Below are 19,617 nucleotides of genomic sequence, written 5' to 3'. Positions count from 1 at the left end.
CAGAACAGACCAGTGGTCTTTCTAATCTGGTACCATGTGTGACGCCAGTAAATCAGGTGCCAGCTCTTGTCAAGTCTGTAGGCATCCGCTGAGCACTGACAAATTCATAGCTGGAAACTAGACCTGTTCAATTATATGTTAATATAGTTGAACAATGGGTGTTAGACTTTTAAGGATGTGTTTGGACTCTATAAAATGCTTGTAAATTGATGCATGTATTAATCTCATTTGTAGTGTCTGTATTCCATGCTACACGGTAAAATATGTTTGTTTTAGAATTGTAAAAATGGCTGCTTTGAACGTGTGAACTCAGATGGGAAGAGAGACCCCTCCCCCATCCAGAAGGTGTATCAAAAATTAAGTGGTCCATTGTAGGACAAAAGCTTTGTTTATTTCCCCATCTACCCATGGAGAAATAAGTGCAGAAGGCTTCATCCTATCTGTCTGAATGCTGGAAGAGAGAAATAAAAATAGCTTTCTTGCACTCTCACAAGGGCTGGAGTTAAGAAACAAAAAGCGGAGGGCTCCAGGGTCAACCTGGATTAAGCCCTAAAAAGACATTTAATGCTGACAAATTACTATATCTCTGTCACCAATTATCACAGACTGGAACTCATTTGTGTATATATGCTTGCTTGGTTTCACCTGTAAATAGCTGTCATTTCTTTTTCCTAGTTAATAAACCTTTAGTTAGTTTATTACAGCATTGGCTACAGGTGATATCTTTGGTGTGAGATCAGGGTAAGCGACTGGTCTCTTAGAACCAGAAGCAACCTGAATATTTTGTGATTTTTGGCGTTGGTTACCATTTATCATCAAGTCTAGCTTGCCTGGGTGGCAGGATAGACTGGAGAGCCCAAGGGGACTGTCTGTGACTCCATGGTAAAATTGCTACAGCAGTCTAGGAGTTCACATTTGTTACAGGGTTGGTGAAATCTACATACCATCAGTTTGGGGTGTCTGCCCTGCTTTTTGACAGTCAGCCATGAGGTTCGCACACTTGGTTGTGAGCCACTCCAGTAAGTCTGACACTGTTTTTCCATCAGTAGTTCATTAATTGTTTCAGAGGAAGGTGTAAAATCTCACACTTGAACAATATAGGCCACAAGGTATACATGTTCCATTGAACCAGCCTTGTATTTCTTTGCTCTCTTTAATCTGCATTTTCTTGGAAGCTACTTGGAAACAGCAAAATATTGACTTTGTATCTCTAAAACTGGTTACCTCAATACAACACCAGAGCATCTCTGTAATACAGAGGTCCAAATTCACTCCAGGTATAACTCCACTGACTTCAGAATTAAATCTGGGATGGGTTTGGCTCACTCTGCTATTTCAAGTTCAAGAATGGAACCAGATGAAACTAAACAAACAATTAATTACATCAGAAAGTTAGTGGTGCCTTCTGCTTTTGTCTGACTGAAAGAACAAGATGTTTGCCAAGAGTTTAAGAAAACTATATGGAAAATATATTAAATGTGATTGGTGAAGAGAACAAACAAAGGCCCAGATCCAGGAAACCACCTATACATGCACTTTAATCTGTCCTTATATAGGAAATCACTTTAGCACATGCTTAGGTGCTTTCCTGAATTGAGCTAAAGCCATGGTTCTTGGTGTAGTCTTTTCACAAAGAACTGGTTTCCAAATAAATTAAGAACATGACTGGAATTCAGAATAGTGAACACAGTCAGAGAAAGGACTTGTGAAATGAAAGCAGTACCATTTTTTTATAGCTGTGAAATTACTATGGAATCTTCAAATCCATGTCAGCCTCACTGCTCACTGAGTGGATCAAATTTGTGTCCTAAATAATAAACAGTTTGCTCCTGCTGTCTAAATTAATTATGCTTTTAAAAAAAAAAGGTTTAGAACATCCATGGTAATTTTGGTGCATGTTAAAAAGCATTACAGTTTCCTAAGGAGTGAACAATTTAAGTGCAAACAACATCCTTAAAATTGTTGGCCAGGCATCTCTGTAATTTTCTTTTACATTCTTTCTTCATCTAAAGATTCCACAGGGCTCACATGAGACTTCTGTGGAGCAAAGACCTTGTGCTGGCTCTCCAGAAAGGGGAGAATTTCATTTCTAGTGCTCTTGGCTGGGATTGTCAAAGTTGCCTAAGGGATTCAGACTCACTTCCAACTCCATTCAAATAAATGGAAATTGAGCGTTTGAATTGTCTAAGAAGCTTTGAAGATCTCAGCTCGTAGTGCTGTAGCTGGGGCGGGGGGGAATGTCATATTTTGGTTTTTGATTCACATGTTACGTGTTTTGCAATTTGCTAAGCTTGGTGGACAAAAGTTAAAGTTTAGGCTGCTCTAGGTTATCCTGGGAACCTTTTTGACCTCAACTACCCAAGTTTCAGATAAGCAGAAAGGACAACCATCCATACCATCCCTGACACAAATGAGGCATAGTCCCATTACATTAAAATATAAGCATGTCCATACTGGGTCAGACCAATGGTCCGTCTAACCCAGCATCCTGTGTTCTGACAGTGATCGGTGCCAGATGCTTCAGAGGGGATGAACAGAAAAGGGCAAGTATCGAATGATCCATCCCCGGTCATCCAGTCCCAGCAGTCAGCAGAGGTTTAGGAATACCCAGAGCATGGGGTTGCATCCCTGACCCTCTTGGCTAATAGCTATTGATGGACCTATTTTTCATAAACATATCTAATTCTTTTTTTAACCCAGTTATAGTTGTGGCCTTCACACATCCCCTGGCTATGAGTTCCATAGGCTGTGTGTGGTGTGACGAAGTATTTCCTTATGGTTGTTTTAAATCTGCTGCCTATTAATTTCATTGGGTTACTCCTGGTTCTTGTGTTATGTGAAGGAATAACACTTCCTTATTCTCTTTCTCCATACCATTCTTGATTTTATAGATTTCTATCATATATTCCTCCCATAGGTTTCTCTTTTCCAAGCAGGACAGTCCCCTTTTAATCTCTCCTAATTCAGAAGCTGTTCCATACCATTAATCATTTTTGTTGCCCTTCTCTGTACCTTTTTTGAGGTGGGGCAACCAAAACTGCACACAGTATTCAAGGTGTGGCATACCATAGATTTCTATATTGGCATTATGATATTGTCTATTTAATCTATCCCTTTCCTAATGATTCCTAACATTCTGTTACCTTTTTAGACTGCACATTGAGCAGATGTTCTCGGAGAACTATCCACAATGACTCCAAAATCTCTTTCCTGAGTGGTAATAGCTAATTTAGACCCCATCATCTTGTGTGAACAGTTGGAATTATGTTTTCCAATGTTCATTACTTTGCATTTTTCAACATTGAACTTCATCTTCCATTTTGTTGCCCAGTCACCCAGTTTTGTGAGATCTCTTTGTAACTTTTCGCAGACTGCTTTGGACTTACAAAATTACTCAAGATAATTATCATCTGCAAACTTTGCCACTTCATTGTTTGTCCTTTTTCCCAGATCATTTATGAATATTTTGAACAGTACTGGTCCCACTACAGATCCTCGGGGCACCCTGCTATTTACTTCTCTCCATTGTGAAAACTGACCATTATTCCTATCCTTTGTTTCTTATCTTTTAACCAGTTACTGATCCATGAGATGACCTCCCCACTTATGCCAGGACTGCTTACTTTGCTTAAGAGCCTTTGGTGTGGGACCTTGTCAAATGCTATCTGAAAGTTCAGGTACACTATATCAACTGAACTCCCCTTGTCCACATGCTTGTTGACATGTTCAGATAATTCTAATAGATTGGTGAGGTATGATTTCCCTTTCCAAAAGCTGTGTTCACTCTTTCCCAACATTATGTTTATCTATGTGTCTGATAATTCTGTTCTTTACTATAGTTTCAACCAATTAGCCTGGTACTGAAGTTAGGTTTACCAGCCTGTAATTGCCACGCCAGGATAGCCTCTGGAGTGTTTTTTTAAAAATTGGCATCACCTTACCTATCCTCCAGTCATTTGGTAGAGAGGGTGATTTAAGTGATAGGTTACATACCACAGTAGGTAGTTCTGTAACTTCATATTTGAGTTCCGTCAGAACTCTTGGGTGAATACCATTTGGGCCTAGTATCTTATTTCTGTTTATCAGTTTGTTCCAAACCCTCTTCTATTGACACCTCATCTGGGACAGTTCCTCAGATTTGTCACCTAAAAAGAATGGCACAGATGTGGGAATCTCCCTCCCATCCTCTGCAGTGAAAACTGATACAAAGCTTAGCTTCTCGGCAACAACCTTGTGTTCCTTGAGTGCTCCTGTAGCATCTTGATCATCCAATGGCCCCACTGATTTTGGCACCTGTACTGCTTTAGATGTACTTGAAAAAAATTGCTGTTAGTTTTAGTGTCTTGCTAGTTGCTCTTTAAAAAAAAATGTTTGGCCTGCCTAATTACACTTTAACATTTGACCTGCCAGAGTGTATGCTCCCTTTCTGTTTTCCTCAGTAGGATTTGACTTACAGTTTGTAAAGGATGCCTTTTTGATTTTAACTGATTTTTACTGTCTAGCCATGGTGGCATTTTTTGGTCTTCTTACTGTTTGTTTTTCTTGTTGTTGTTCTAGGTGGGAATACATTAGTCTGAGCCTCTATTATGGTATTTTTAAATAGTTTTGGAAACTTGCAGGCACTCTTGTTACTGTAACTTTTAATTTCCATTTAACTAGCTTCCTCATTTTTGTGTAGTTCCCCTATTTGAAGTTAAATGCTACTGTGGTGGATTTCTTTGGTATTTCCCCCGCCCCCCACCCCAACAAGGATGTTAAATTTAAGTACATTATGGGCACTATTACTGAGTGGTTCAGATCTGTTTACCTATTGGACTAGATCCTGTGCTCCACTTAGGACTAAATCAAGAATTGCCTTTCCCCTTATGGGTTCCAGGACTAGCTTCTCCAAGAAACTGTCATTAATAACATCCAAAAAAATTATCTCTACATCCCATCCTGAGGTAACTTGTACCCAGTCAATATGGGGATAATTGACATTCCCCATTATTTTTAGGTTTCCTGATTCTGTAGCCTCCCTAAGCCTTTCACAATCACTGTCATCATCCTGGCCACGTGGTCAGTAGTATATTCCTATTGCTGTACTTTTATTATTCAAGAATGGAATTTCTATAGATAGAAATTCTATGGTACAGTTGGGTACCATTCTGGAACCATTTGATACAAACTGGTACCATTATCACTAGGCTTAAATTATTAGGAAATAATAAAAATATGGGAAACTTCTATTGTTGCTATGGCTACCTTCCTAGATTTTGGCCCCATTTCTGCTCCCATTGAAGTCAGTCGGACAACTCCCATTGATTCTAGCAGGAACAGAAGCAGGCCCTGTAGCTGTAACTGACATTTTAGGAAAAAATAATATGATTGTAGTATTTTATATTGCTTAATATAAAAAATCTTCAAAAATAGTGCTTGGCTTTACAAGAATCCCAAGAGTTTATTTGCAAATTGGGATGAGCTACATCCATTATAAAATACCTTTGATCTGCAACATACAGTTAGCAATTGCAATGCCATCCATGATCTTAATTAAAAAGTAAAACAATTTTCCTACCTGTCCTTCCCTGCATCTGCTGGTTGGTGATTTTTTTTTTTAATTAAAACTTGTATTGGTGATAAAGTGCTGTGCAATGTACATCTATTGCAGTGCTCAGCATAGACTTGAAATATGGACAGAAAATCCCAAAGAGTTTCCTGTGATCTTATATTTTAATTTGCACAAATCTTAATCTGGACTGTACAGATTATACGCTCCTTCTCAATGCGGAAGCATCTTCTGTCAGCAAATAATGCACAGGAACAGTTTGGTTTCATAGTATTAAGAGAACTAGCTCAACACAATCTGCTCCAGCTGATAGTTCTGATGCTGTCACAGCCAATAATCTGCTGAGGTCTCTTCCTTTACGCTCTTTGCTTTAGGTGCATCTGCATGATCTTGGGTGATTGATCCAAGGGCAGCACTTAATATCCTTACATGCCACAAGAGGGGAAATCCATTTCAGTCCCTGAAATGGCTGAGAGCACAATTTAGCTTAATGACTTCAGAGATTTATGCCTGAGTGGTGAGAACTATGGGCCAGATTGACAAAGGTACTTAGGCACCTAAAGATGCACATATCCCCAAGTGAGATTTTCAAAAGTGTGTAAGCAGGTTAGGTGTTTAGTTTCAATGGGCATTTAGTGCCTAACCCACTTAGACATTTTGAAAATCCCATTTGGCATGTATCTGCATCTTTAAGCATGTAAATACCTTTGAAAATCTGCTCCTTATTCTGCAACTGACTCCATGTGGTCAGATCCCTGTCTCTGCATGGAGCACCATTGACGTTAATGAAATTCTGCAGGGGAGTAGGGCTCTGCCCATGTAAAGTTAATTGCAGTGTTTGGGCTCCTTAAGGACTTCAATATTGGACCCAAAAATAATAATAATCTTTGCACTTACATAGTACCTTGTCATTTGAAAATCTCCAAGTAATTTATATAGTGATTTTCCTTTCAAACTTTTATAGGCAGGTAAACATACTGAAAATGAACATAGAAACAAAACAAGTATTTAAGAAAGGCTAAAAACTCAAGTTCTTTCTACATCTGGCTATCATCTGGCAGTTTCATGCTAACAAGCAGGAAGCAAGAGAAATCAAGACAGTGAGAAACTCATATGGTGTTCAAACCAATGGGAAAAAGCATTACAAATTAAACTAAACATAAATTGCTGTTTGTGTGCATGTAGCTATATCTATATATATTCTCAGTGTGATGAGCTTAATTTTAACAGGATACAGGTCTAAATTATGGCTCCAGATCTGAACTGCACTGTACTTTGAGAAGGTCAGGATTCAAACTTTGTGGCACAGGCCCACCTGCATGACTCATATTTCTTTAGTGAATACAAATGGTCTCCAGAACTAGAAAACGTGGGCCTCCTCTTTGAGAAATGGTACTCCTCTGCTGTCTGTCCCTCTTCCTCTTCTTGAGATGAGTGTCTCATTACAGACATCTTCCCCAGTGGTAGGTGGAATCTAGTGCTGAGGCCACACTGCTGGCATGGCAGTGGGGTTCTGTCCCAGTTCTTCTGATTTCTTTTCGGGGTATTTAGAAGCTGTAACTCTGAAATGGGAGGAAAGATGGGCTGAAGAAGTGGTTTTACTTGAATATACTCATCTGGAGACATAGGTCCTAGAGACATTCCTCCACTGGAAGAAGACTTTAGAGTAATGTCTTCTTCAGTAAAGTCCTAGAGACATTCTCTAAAGTATTACTCTAAAGTCCTATGTCTCCAGATCCTATTGTAACAGATGCAAGAAGCACCATTTTTCAAGGGTCACACTGTGAGTCCTATTTTTCAAGGGAGGTTGACCAGGTTATCCATTTTCCTCTGAAATTCCTGGACGCCATCAGTCCATGAAATAAAGAAAAATAAGTTAAAACAAAATCACTCTGACCTGAAAATACTTCAAAATATATTGATACATCAATGGGTATTGTTCAGATTACACTTCTTTTTACATTGATTTCCATACAGAATGAGCATTCTTCTCTTCTAATTTACTTTTTGTCAATTTAGCAGGAAAATGCAGCCTCCACGGCATAACTTTCACGTTATTTATGTATTTTAATTTCTATAAATGTTAAAATAAAGGCCTATCTGTATGCTGTAGGTGCTCTTGACACAATATAAAAATACATCCTAAATACAGAAATTTAAGAACTTATCACAAACCCTACTCCTTCTTGAACTCTTCTCCACCCTTACAATTACAATTCCCTGCCGCTCCAAACCCCAGTTTTAAAATATGTAGGGGGAAAACATGAGGTCATCCGAGTCAGGCTATTTCAGACTGAATGGGGTAAATTCCACGCTGCAAGGTTCTCACATAGAACATCTGGCCAGCAGTCTCCTCTCAGTCATAGCAGTGGAGCTCCAGTTTTGTTTTGGTCAGCCATTACCGGTAAGTTTTGAACAGTGGTTGTTTTCTTCAAAATTTTATTAACAAATTAGACTTGTATGGAAAAAAAAAACAGGAGTTTTTCTGTGTCTCAACATTCCTGTGAAGTTGGTATTATTATTATTATACCTGTGACGGTGCGGGACTCATCCTTGCGGCGCCTCCTGCTGGTCATCTCAGGGAATTAGCTCTTTCCTGCACAGAGCACCCTCTGCAGACCAGTGTCCCGTTGCTGCTGGGCCCCGTGTCCCTCCCAGGCCCCAATGCCCCTTGTCTTTGGGGTGCCAGCCCCTGGCAATACCCCCACAGTCTCAGGGTCTCCCCACCCAGGGGAACCCCCAACCCTCTTTCCCCACCTTGCCTCAGCCTATGCGCTACTGCCAGTCACCATCTAGCCCCCTTTCACAGGGGCCGACTGCAGTCTGTATAAGCCAGTCATCATAGGCAAGGGAGGTTTTGACCTGCTGCTTTTCTCTGCAACCCAGTACCTCCAGGGGCCTTGTACAAGGCCCTGCAGCCTGGGGAGTTGCTGGCCCGGAGCTCCACAGCTCCTCTGGCCTTTCCCCAGCCCTGCTCCACTCCTGTACCCTTTAGCACTCAGGCAGCTAGGTCCATCTCCCTCCTCAGCTAGCGGGAGACTCTTGCTCCTGGCCCACTGCTGTCTTATAAGGGCCAATTGGGCCCTTATTAAGGCAGCTACAGCTGTGGCTGCTTTCCCAATCAGCCCAGCTTTCAGAGCTGCAGCCCTCTCCAGGACTGCTTTTACCACTGCAGCCCTCCTCAGGGCTCCTTGTACCCTTCCAGGGCCGGAGCGGGGTGATCACCCCACTACAATACCCTTAATGCAAATGGAGAAATTGACGCACAGAGTGGGTAATATACTCAAGATCACACAGTTAAATCAGGGCAGAGCTGGGAATAGAATCCAAGAGTCATGAGTCTTAGGCCTGGTCTACACTGGCGGGTGGGGGGTTGTCGATGTAAGATACGCAACTTCAGCTACGGGAATAGTGTAGCTGAAGTCGACGTATCTTATTTCGACTTACCTCCCATCCTCACGGCGCGGGATCAACGGCTGCGGCTCCCCTGTCGACTCCACTTCCGCCGCTTGCCCTGGTGGAGTTCCGGAGTCGATGGGAGCGTGTTCGGGGATTGACATATCGCGTCTAGATGAGACACGATAGATCGATCGGGTAGTCTGGACGTACCCCTTGTCATTTTTTCTGATTGTAAGGTAACTGTGCCTTCTACCAATGAGCAGTGGGGTGGTGGACCAGGGCTCATGGTTTGGGGCTCACGAGAGGATTCTCTGCTTTGCTACAGGCCCACTAGGTAACTTTGGGCAAGTCACTTCACCTCAGTTTTCCCATCAGTAAAACTGGGATAATAGTATCTACTTCCTTTGTAAAACTATGGATTATAAACTCTGTATAAGAGGTAGGTGGTGGGTATTCTAGCCTTTAGTGAAGGTGATCAAATACAGGCAGGAGTTCAAAAGTAACAATAAGAGACCTTATTACCTTAACTGGAAACCAGGTATAGAGTTCTGTTGTTCATGGAGGTGATCTTATCTGACAAAGAAACTGTTCTATATTTCCAATGCTAGCTAATACTGGATGCCCAAAGGAAGGTGTAGAAACCCCTCATAGTGCACCTACTTCTGCTAATAGAATATCATGCCTGTATTATATGAATGCTATATAGTAACATATCTGTCAAACATGAACAAATAGGTCAAATAGTGTCAGGATTTAGGGAAGACAAGTCTTTTGGTAATGTTTTTAATTTCATGTTTGTTTATCATTAATTTGAATGCTTATTTGTCAGATTTGAATGCTTTTGTAAGTGCTCTGAGAATTTCAGATGAAAGGCACTTAACAAGTCCCCCCAGGAAATAAAATAGTGACCTGTTTTATAAACAGACTACTGATTACCTCAGTGCATGCACCAATTGTTCATTGCCTTCTTCTTTCTGAAGTAGTATGTGAATATTCTATTTAGTATTTTAAACAGGATTTTTTTATTTACCTGAAAAGTCTATTAAATATTAATTTTCCCTCCCCCAACATAATAGGATGGGTTTGAAACAAGGTACTCTTCTGCAGCAGATCTCTGAGGTACGGTAGAATATATACAGGGAAATCCAAACAGACATAGATTATGAAAATGTCCATGTATTGGACAAAAGAAATACACGGTGTGGTTTTTTTTTTAACAATACAAAACCATTCAGTACAAAAGGAATTGCTTGTTTTATGTTGATTGAAAGTGTGTTAGTACCTAATCGATTGACGACATTATTCATCCATGTAAAATTTGTATGGCTGTGTTGCTAAGATCATTAGCTTAGTGCTTCCTGGGCTAGCATCAGTTGCACAAGTTAGAACATCCTGAGAATAGTCTCAAGCTATATGCTCCTAGCTTTTCAGAAGACTTAAGTATTTATTCACTAATTCATTTTGTTTACCAGTTTCACCCATTTCCTTCTCTTCACTCTTTCTTCTTTTTCTTCGGCTTCCTCATTACCAACCATTTATCAGATGATTGTTTGCAAGACACTGGTAATGAAGAATACCATTTATTTATTCTGCTCCCAGGACAACAAAGCCAAACTTTCTTGAGACTTCAGTGGGAATAGGACCAGGACCTAAGTTTAGTTTACTTTGAAGCTTGAGTTTAGGCAGGGTCATATGTGAATTAGGCCCATTAAAATAATGCAGAGCATCCCAGTCAATTTAAGAGAAATGTCTTCCCATTGTAGCTATATAGCCCCCATTTCCATAGTATCTGAGTACCTCAGTCTTTAATATATTTATTCTCCCAACCCCCTTGTGAGATAGGGCAGTGCTATTACCTCCATTTTACAGATGTGGAACTGAGGCACAGAGAAACTAAGGGCCACATTTTTAAAGGCATATTGGGTACCTAAAGATGCAGGTAGCACCTAGTCACCTAACTCCCTTTTGCAAGTCCCACTAGGTGCCTATCTGCATCTTAAGAATCTGATTCTAATGGTAAATCTGGACTCTGACTCAGGTCTCGCACCTATCATCTACACACACATCAGTCAGGCCGGAAAGATCTCAGGATTTGAGCCTACAGACTCAGCCAGAGATCTGGGTCCAAGCCCTAGCTCCACTGTGATGCGGGTCCAAGTCCAAGGATTTTGCACTGTAGATGCGGCTCAATTTGGGTTGCCAGATTTGGGTCTGGAGAGTCTGCCAGCACTCTCCTGCAAACCCCCGGCCTGTGTTTCTCAGCCGTTCCATCCCAAAAATTCACATCCAGTTCCTGTTTGGGGACAGACTTGCGGAGCAGTCCGCAGCAGAACCAGTAGCAGAAGAAGCGCCTGAATGTCACCCTAACTATACCACCATAAGCCCTATGCCTCTTCTTGAGGTGGTTTTATTATGTCAGCATAGCAGGGGAGTTACATTGGTGGGAAGAGCATTTCAGTGTAGGCAATTTTTCATCCATTGTGGCTGGTGATCTACCTCTGTGGTCGACCAGGGCCTGCATGATGATGGAGTAGTGTCTTTTGTAGTTTACATACTCGTTTTCCTTACAGAGGGAAAACTACAGGCACATGAGTCCCATTGATAGCCCCAGCGCAGTTTGGAAAGCACATTCTCTCAAACTCAGCAGTTATTTCAGGCACACTGTTAATGCCCACCACCTTTGGGCACATCCCAGTGCTGATCACCTCACGAACCTTCACTGCAGCAACCCCCACAGTTGACTTGTCAACTCCAAACAGGTTAGCAACAGACCTGTAGCAGTCTGGGGTAGCCTGCTTCCAGATGGATATGGTGACCTGCTTCTGGACCCCCACATGGACCCTTGTGTGTGCTGTGGCACTGGAGAGGGTTAGGGCAGGCTGTTCACAACCCCCCCTTCCAAGAGGTGTGTGTGACGTTGCACTCCATGGAAATATGCTAATGAGTGTGAATATAATGTAACTGGAATATGCTTCATGCAAAAGGTCTCTTGTAAGGTATTACAAAGCTTATAATCTACTGAGTGTGTTTGCATGTATGTATCATTCTTGTGTCTGAAGCTAGAAATATGAAGTATTATTCTAAAGTCTTCTGGAGACATTCCTCCACTGGATCAGGATGATGGGAGTGTGTGGACACAAAATGGCTTGGCTCAAACCATTTCTGGTCAAGTCACGAGGGATGCATAGACAAGTGCTCCCACAATCCACTACAAACCAAGCCCTGGAGCAGGTGCAGCTGGCAAGGAACCCTGGGATACACTTCCAGAAGCAGAAGGTCTGATTCGAGTCTGAGCAGTGGAGTTTGGACACATCAGTACAGTTGGGAGGCGTAGGTTTATCCTGCAGTGTGGATACTCAAGCATGAACTTGGAAACACCAATCTACAGGTGTGGGTTCCACAGAATCAGGTTTACTATTTAGTGTGGACATACCGTAAGTGACTTACCCATGGTCACGCAGGAAATCTATGGTAAAGGAGGAAATTGAACCGAGGACTCCCAAGTCTCTGGGTAGCAACTGAATGACCTTCCCCTTAGTAGTACAAATATAAAAGTTACAGCCATTATAAATGGCAAAAGATAGGCATAAAATGTTTAAACAGTCTTGCCCCAATGTGGATGGAGAAAGGGAAGCCAAGTCAAGGCCAGTCTGAAAAGCAGGCCCTTAATCTTCCTGGACTTAATTCTGCAGGGGGTTGAGTGCCTCCGGAAAGGAACTCAATGCTCTCACCTTCATTTGAATGTGGCATTCTTTGCTTCTGTCCCCAGTGTCCTATGTACACTGCTGAACAACTTCTTCAACTCGCTCCAGTGGTGAGTAAAGGAATTCCTGTGTATAATTTGTCAACTGATGGCAAAGTTCCCAATATGTCTGTAGTGGAGATGGGACTTACAAAGTTCAGGTCTTTTTCAGAGTTTGTAGGTGTGCAGATCCATGGTTTTGCTTCATATCCGTGTCTTGTTTCAATATCCTTCTGCATATGAAATGAGCTATGTAAAGGTCTTTATTGACTATTTTTGTTTACCAGGTGATGACAATTCTGGGAGGAGGGTGATTACTTTCAGTTGCTGTCGTATGCCCCCTTCCCATCAGCTCAATCACAGCAGATTACTAGAGTAAGTTTCTCTCATTTCACCTTCTCTCTCTCTCTCTCTCCAGTTTACACTGCTTAAAATTTTAAATGGGGTGTCTCATGAGTTCATTTGTAGGTAAATAGGCCTTTTTTTGGTTGAGTATAAAAAAGTGTCTAACACGTGCTAGCCTGAATACTAAGCCTCTGAATCAGGGGAGAAACTATCTTGGAAACCAAGCCTCAGCAACTTAACCAGAAACAGCAAGTTTTTTTGTGTATTGTAGTTACGTTATTAATCAACTCTTAATGGATTTTTTAAATGTAATTTATTTTGAGAGACAAATAGAAAATTAAAATAATTTAATACTTTTCAAACTTATTATTTGATAAATAAGTATTTATTGAATATTATATTTGCCAAATACTTTTCATGATATTTAACCAGCTGCAGGAACAGCAAAAGCTGTTTTTATTTTGTTTTCTCTTCTCAAAAAAACATTTAGTAAGAATGCTGTTTCATTGTTTATATTACCATGCTTTTTGCTTTTGATCTTTAGATGATTCACATTAATTACTAACATTTAATGAGCTAAGTATTTCATTAAGCTTGGTATTTCATTATCTCTTCTTATAATGGTGTTGTTTTTTCTTGGTTCAAGCTGTTGTAAATGATTATTCCTTTTCACAACATCCTTTTTAAAGATTGGTTGTAGCAAGGTAACAGAGATAAAATGCTGCAATGAGGACCTAGTTTGGAATTAGAACAGGACCCATCTATTATCCCATACTATTATCCCAGTGTTACAGATGGGAAGCTGAGACACAGAGCATCTACATGATTTGCCCAAGGTAAAATAGGAAGTTAGAACAGGGAATTGAACCCAGGTCTTCTGAGTCCCAAGCCAGCACTGGACCATCTTTCCTTTCTAGGATCAGACCAAGCAAGGTTTGAGGAAAAACTGTTCAGACTGGGGCCAGCATGGCAGAAATTTTGCACATGAAACCATGTTGGAATGGATTTGGTGTGGCAGCGTTTTCATTGTCATTCTTGGAAATACTGTCCCAGTACGTAATGCTTCTATGGATAGTATTGCAGGCTTGGAAATGGCAATTGGCTGTGTAGAAACAGGGAGCAGATGCTCAGCTGACATAAATTGTCATAGATCCATGAGCTGTAGTAATCTGCACCAGCTGAAATTCTGCTCCATTATTCTCAGAAGTACTGTATTTTAGCTATAGTATGTCAGGGAATTATATAAGGCAAGGAGGTTCAGTAGATTGCCTGGGCACAAGGGTATGTTTGGGGATACTGTACCTTTATTTCCAGAGACTTCCATTTTTTTGTACCACCTTCTGAATGATTATTGTCATGATTGCCATTCAAGCAACTCCTAAAAACCCTACCCAGGGATCAAGACCCCTGTACAAACAAGTAGTGCAAAGACAGTCCTTGTCCCAGATAGTTCACAGTCTAAGACTTTTACAATAAGCAATGGAAAATAAGCAATAAACAAGAGAGAAGAAGATGGGAGGAGAAGAGAACAGTAAAGTTAAATGCATTTGCATAGGTCAGGGATCGGCAACCTTTGGCACATGGCCTGCCAGAGTAAGCACCCTGGCGGGCCAGGCCGGTTTGTTTACTTGCCGCGTCCACAGGTTCGGCCGATGGCGGTTCCCACTGGTCGCGGTTCGCTGCCCCAGGCCAATGGGGGCTGCAGGAAGCGGCGCAGGCAAATAAACAAACCGGCCCGGTAAACCAGGGGGCTTACCCTGGCGGGCTGCATGCCAAAGGTTGCTGATCCCTGGCATAGGTAATTGTCACAGTAAGCTCAGAACTTGCAGACTCCCACTAGCCTAACAAGTGCCACGTGGAACTACACATTTTATTAAATGAAAAGTGTCTACATGCAATTAAGAAAAGTTGTTAAGACTATGCCACAGAATAATAAGCAAGAATTGATAATGTAATAACACGGGTAAATTAGAATCTGGTTCAGAGAGAGATGAGTCGAGATGATACTACAATGGTGGCATTGTTGCCTTGTTTGAATAATTCAGCTGTGGGGGAAAAAATGCCTTGTCCTATTCTCAATTGTACAACAAAGGAAAAAGAAAAGTACCTTAAACTATACCATACAAGAATCAATACAAAGGAACCTGCCTATAAAAACATGCAATATCATTTCCAAGTGGGATTACTTAAGTGCATTTCCTTAAATTATCTTAACGCATAGGGATCTGATAATGAAATCCCTACAAAAGAAAGCCAGACTAATTTAAGGAAGAAAGAAGTATCTGATGCCAGCCACAGTAATTAGAGCTGGTTAAAATTTTTCAAAACATTTGAAATTGATAAAAATAAAAATTTCACTTTTCACCATTTCTAGACAAGTGTTAATGCCAATATTTATTCAGAAAATAGGAATTCAGAAAGATGAGAACACAAAACAGGAGAGGCCCACTCAATTACTGTATGGCTTCTTCATTATTTCCAGAAAGCATGCCCAGATTTTTTCATCGTTTGATTGCCCGTCAGCACTGCAATCTTTGTAACTCTTGACTAGACATGTTCTTTTAATGTGGAACATTTTCCCCCTGAACATGACATCACTGGCATCATGATACATAATGAATGAGGGTATTAATATTGATCACGAACATGAATTTACAAACTTTGGCATGCTGGGCAAAAATAGTGATTTTGGTCCTTTGGACACTTTTCAGTGTATAAATCCATAAAAATACATTAGATATCACTTTTTAATTCTAAAATATTGCCTCTCTTCTCAGATATTTGAGATATACACTCGACCAGTATGTGGAGAATGATTACACCCTTGTCTACTTTCACTATGGCCTGAACAGTCGGAATAAACCCTCTCTGAACTGGCTGCAAAGTGCCTACAAAGAATTTGACAGGAAGTATGTTCTCCAAATATTCTGTCTCTGCTCTTTCTGTGGGTAGGATCCAACTATTGCAAGCTAGAGGTCTACCTTTTGGTCTTTCTTTGCTATTGAGATCAAAGAATTAATTTCCATTACAAGAGGGGGAGGGATAGCTCAATGGTTTGAGCATTGGCCTGCTAAACTCAGGGTTGTGAGTTCAATCCTTAAGGGGGACACTTAGGGATCTGGGGCAAAATCAGTACTTGGTCCTGCTAGAGAAGGCAGGGGGCTGGACTCAATGACCCTTCGGGGTCCCTTCCAGTTCTAAGAGATGGGTATATCTCCATTATTAAAATTAGATTACATTAGAAATTTCTACCATGCATAGGGTGACCAGATGTTCCATTTTTAAAGGGACAGTCCCATATTTAAGTCCTCCTGGAAGTGTCCTGACTTTTCCTTAAAAATGGGCAAATTGTCCCATATTTTCTGTCTCCCCCCAGCCATCAGTAATGGCAGTCCTGCTGCTGTCCAGATCCCTGTTCGCCAGCCATCTGCCCATAGGCGGTGAGTGGAGGGGTGTCCAGTGGCCGATGATGAAGATGAGTGCGGGGCTGGCCAGTCCCCATGCTGGTCCGTCAGCACAGCCCCCGGTGCATGCCGGCTCTCAGCCAGCAGGGCACCGCCCCCGTCCTGTTTCTGGCTGGTGCGTGCCCCCTCGCTGTCCTCTCCCTGCTTTTCCCCTTCATCCATCCCCCTCCCCCAGCCCCATTGGGCATGTCCCGCTCCCAGTGCTGGGCAGAGACCCAGCCCCTGGTCAGAGTGCTCAGCTCACATCAGCCTGGCTGGCAGGTTCCTTCCCTCCCCACTTCCTCTGGCTGGCCCAATGCCCTGGGAAAGCCCAAGACCTTCCGGCCCGGGGTGCTGGCCAGGAAGAGCCAAGCTCTGCTTGTACCAAACCTCTGCACGGCGCTGGCACAGGGAAGCCTCTCCGCCCCTCAGCTCAGCTCTGGTGTCAGGCAGAAGGGATTTCCAGCCTGTTCACGCCCTGAACCTGCAGGCCCCACAGCAGCCCCTGGGCAGGGGCTTAGCACCATCTTCACCACCCCCTTGGTCCTGCCCCCAGGGAGCATGGGGCTGCTCTGTCCTCTAGGCACCCTCCTCTGCGGAGCCACCTCTCTGGCCAGGTTTGCTGAAGCCTGGTTCCCTGGGCCCTGGTGCACAATGCATCCTTAGGGCTTAACCCCTTCCTGCCCGCGCTGTAGTCGGGACAGGAGGCAGCTGGGTTATGTCAGTGGCCAGCAGCAGCCTGGAGATGTTAGCTGCCTTTTGACACTGTGTGGGCAGGGAGGGACAAGCTGCTTCCAGCCCCGGGGGGGCGGGGGGTGTAGGGGAAGAAGAAGAGATGAGTTCTGCAAAGAAACAGGCCAGGTCAACCCTTCCCTTCCCCCCCTCCTCTGCAGCTTGAAGCAGCTCCTGTCCCTTCCCTGCCACACAGTGCCAACAGGCTGCTGCTAGCCACATTCTGGTGTGAACCCTGGCAGAAATCTGGGGGGCATGTGACCCTGCATTACTCCCACCCCCCCATATGTTGCCTTGTGAAGATGCGGTACCAGGTACTAGGAGAGGCAGGTCTGTCCCAGGGGCCCAGCCAGGCATGGAGGGCAGAGTGTGTCAGGCAGGGAGGGTCGGGTTGGTCGGTCACCCCCCCTGTGAGAGAGGTATACAGGACAGTGTGTGTGTCACCCATCTCCATGTGAACCCTAAAGCCGTAACGATATGAAGTAAATAGAATCCAACTACGCAGTATTTCTTTTTAACAGGGACTCACTCAACGTGATGTTAATTTTAACATTTGTACTGCATAGTTCTGATTGCCATTGAACTTGCTTGAATACGAGTAATTTTACCAGGTGTCCCGTATTCAGCACAGGGAAATATGGTCATCCTAACCATGCAGAAATGATTAACGGTGAACATTCTAGGTATTGGAAACATTATCCAGGGTGTAAAAATCCTGCAGACACATAGTAAGGAGGCCCAGCCATTCTGTGGCATATTTAAAAAGATGTTTGCAACACTTTCACATTGATTATTTGTGATTATCTCACAGTTGCGATCTAGCAGTTGATACCTTAAATAGTTCCAGGACTAAACTAGAGATAGGAAAAATAGAGGCCAGCTTTTGAAATTCTGGCCCAGAATGCATTTCACCACATAGATTTTAAGGTCAGAAGGGACCATGATGATAATCTGTTCTGATCTCCTTCATAACAAAGGCCATAGTTCCTTCGCTTTATGTTTTACTATGTAGTTCACAATTGCTAGATAAATTACATTGCAGACCTAGGAGCCAGGATAAAACCCCTGATGTGTCTGTTCCGAAAACACAGGCTTCTAGCAGTGGAGCTAAAAGTGACCCAACTGGCAGCAGTTCATCTTTTACAATCTCTCTGCTCTGGGCAAACAACTAGAGGGCAAAGGGAAAGAAAACAAACACACACGCAAACGCCACCCTTTCCCCCTTACTCCCACTATCAGAAGTAGCACTGTTGTTTTACATTTTTCACATGCCTCTGAGCTTTCTGATTCTGGAAGGGATTAGAAACATATCTACCAAAATAACCACAAGACAGACTATTCTGGTGGTCTTTGTAGAATCATAGAATCATAGAATTCAAGATCAGAAGGGACCATTATGATCATCTAGTCTGACCTCCTGCAATGCAGGCCCCATATATAGATCCACACACCACTCCCAGCAAGCCCCCCCCCCCCCATGGAGGGAGGAAGAAAAAACCACCAGGCCCATGCCCATCTTCCCTGGAGGAAAATTCCCCCCCCCCCCCATGGCAGGCGAACTGAGCCGAGCATGCATGCAAGAGCAAAGCTCAACAAACAAAAAAAAGGTTATATTATACCATTGACCCATTACCATTTTATTTTGTTTGTGTGGCATAATTGACCTACTAGCTATACCTATCATCTCATATCTCATCCATATATCCCTAAACTTATCTATCTTAAACTAAACTCATGGAGGTCCCTTCCCCCCCTCATTCGGGCTGTTGTTCCTCTCCTTTTCTCACTGGTTGATGGTTTAGAAACTTCATCTTCTTTCAAGATCTGATGACTGGACTGACTGATTATATCCCCCTGTCCTCGTGTCTGAATTAGCACTGAGATGATTCCTCCTCCTCCCCTTCCCTTATTTATCTCTATATTATATATAATATATTCCTTCTCTCTCCTCCTTATTTTTTTTTTTTTCTTAAACCTGACCAGAGAGAGAAAAATTACCAGACATCTCATGACAGATCCTGTTCTCATGAGAATCGCAGCCCAATTTTGCATATTCAAGAGGCTGAGATCAACACCCAACCTACCACCCTTTTGAATTTCACACACAAAATACCCACCACACAAAAAGTAAAATTTTGCCTAGCAGCCATCAAATATGGAGAGCGATGTTGTCATCTGAAACGTCCAACTGCTGTCATGACATATCCCTCTCAGCTCAGTGGCAGACTGAGGGAGTTTGCTTTTGCTGGTAGATTTCTCAGAATGGAGAGTGCAAGATAGTCACTGGTTTTGAGACTGGAGAGGGACTTGTATTATATTCACTATGTATAACAGTGATCTTTGCTGTGCTGGGGTCTCTCCCTGTAAAGGAATGACCATATGAAATTGTAAGCCTGTCCTGTCACACA

General features: G+C 42.4%; 1 protein-coding gene across 7 annotated transcripts in view; it reads left to right on the top strand.

The window, feature by feature from the left end:
* The window catches only part of ARHGAP8 (Rho GTPase activating protein 8), a 107,247-nt gene that overhangs the window by 42,642 nt on the left and 44,988 nt on the right, over positions 1 to 19,617 (top strand). For all 7 annotated transcript variants that reach the window (XM_039541728.1, XM_039541743.1, XM_039541761.1 and 4 more), the window contains 2 exons: positions 12,977 to 13,064; positions 15,812 to 15,943. In XM_039541728.1, coding sequence (XP_039397662.1) covers positions 12,977 to 13,064; positions 15,812 to 15,943 — 220 coding nt within the window. The remainder of the gene's footprint in view (positions 1 to 12,976; positions 13,065 to 15,811; positions 15,944 to 19,617) is intronic.

Source organism: Mauremys reevesii, linkage group 1, assembly GCF_016161935.1.
Source record: "Mauremys reevesii isolate NIE-2019 linkage group 1, ASM1616193v1, whole genome shotgun sequence".
Taxonomy (NCBI): domain Eukaryota; kingdom Metazoa; phylum Chordata; order Testudines; family Geoemydidae; genus Mauremys; species Mauremys reevesii.
The sequence above is the reverse complement of the archived record's forward strand: the minus strand, read 5'-3'. Positions and strand labels throughout refer to the sequence as shown.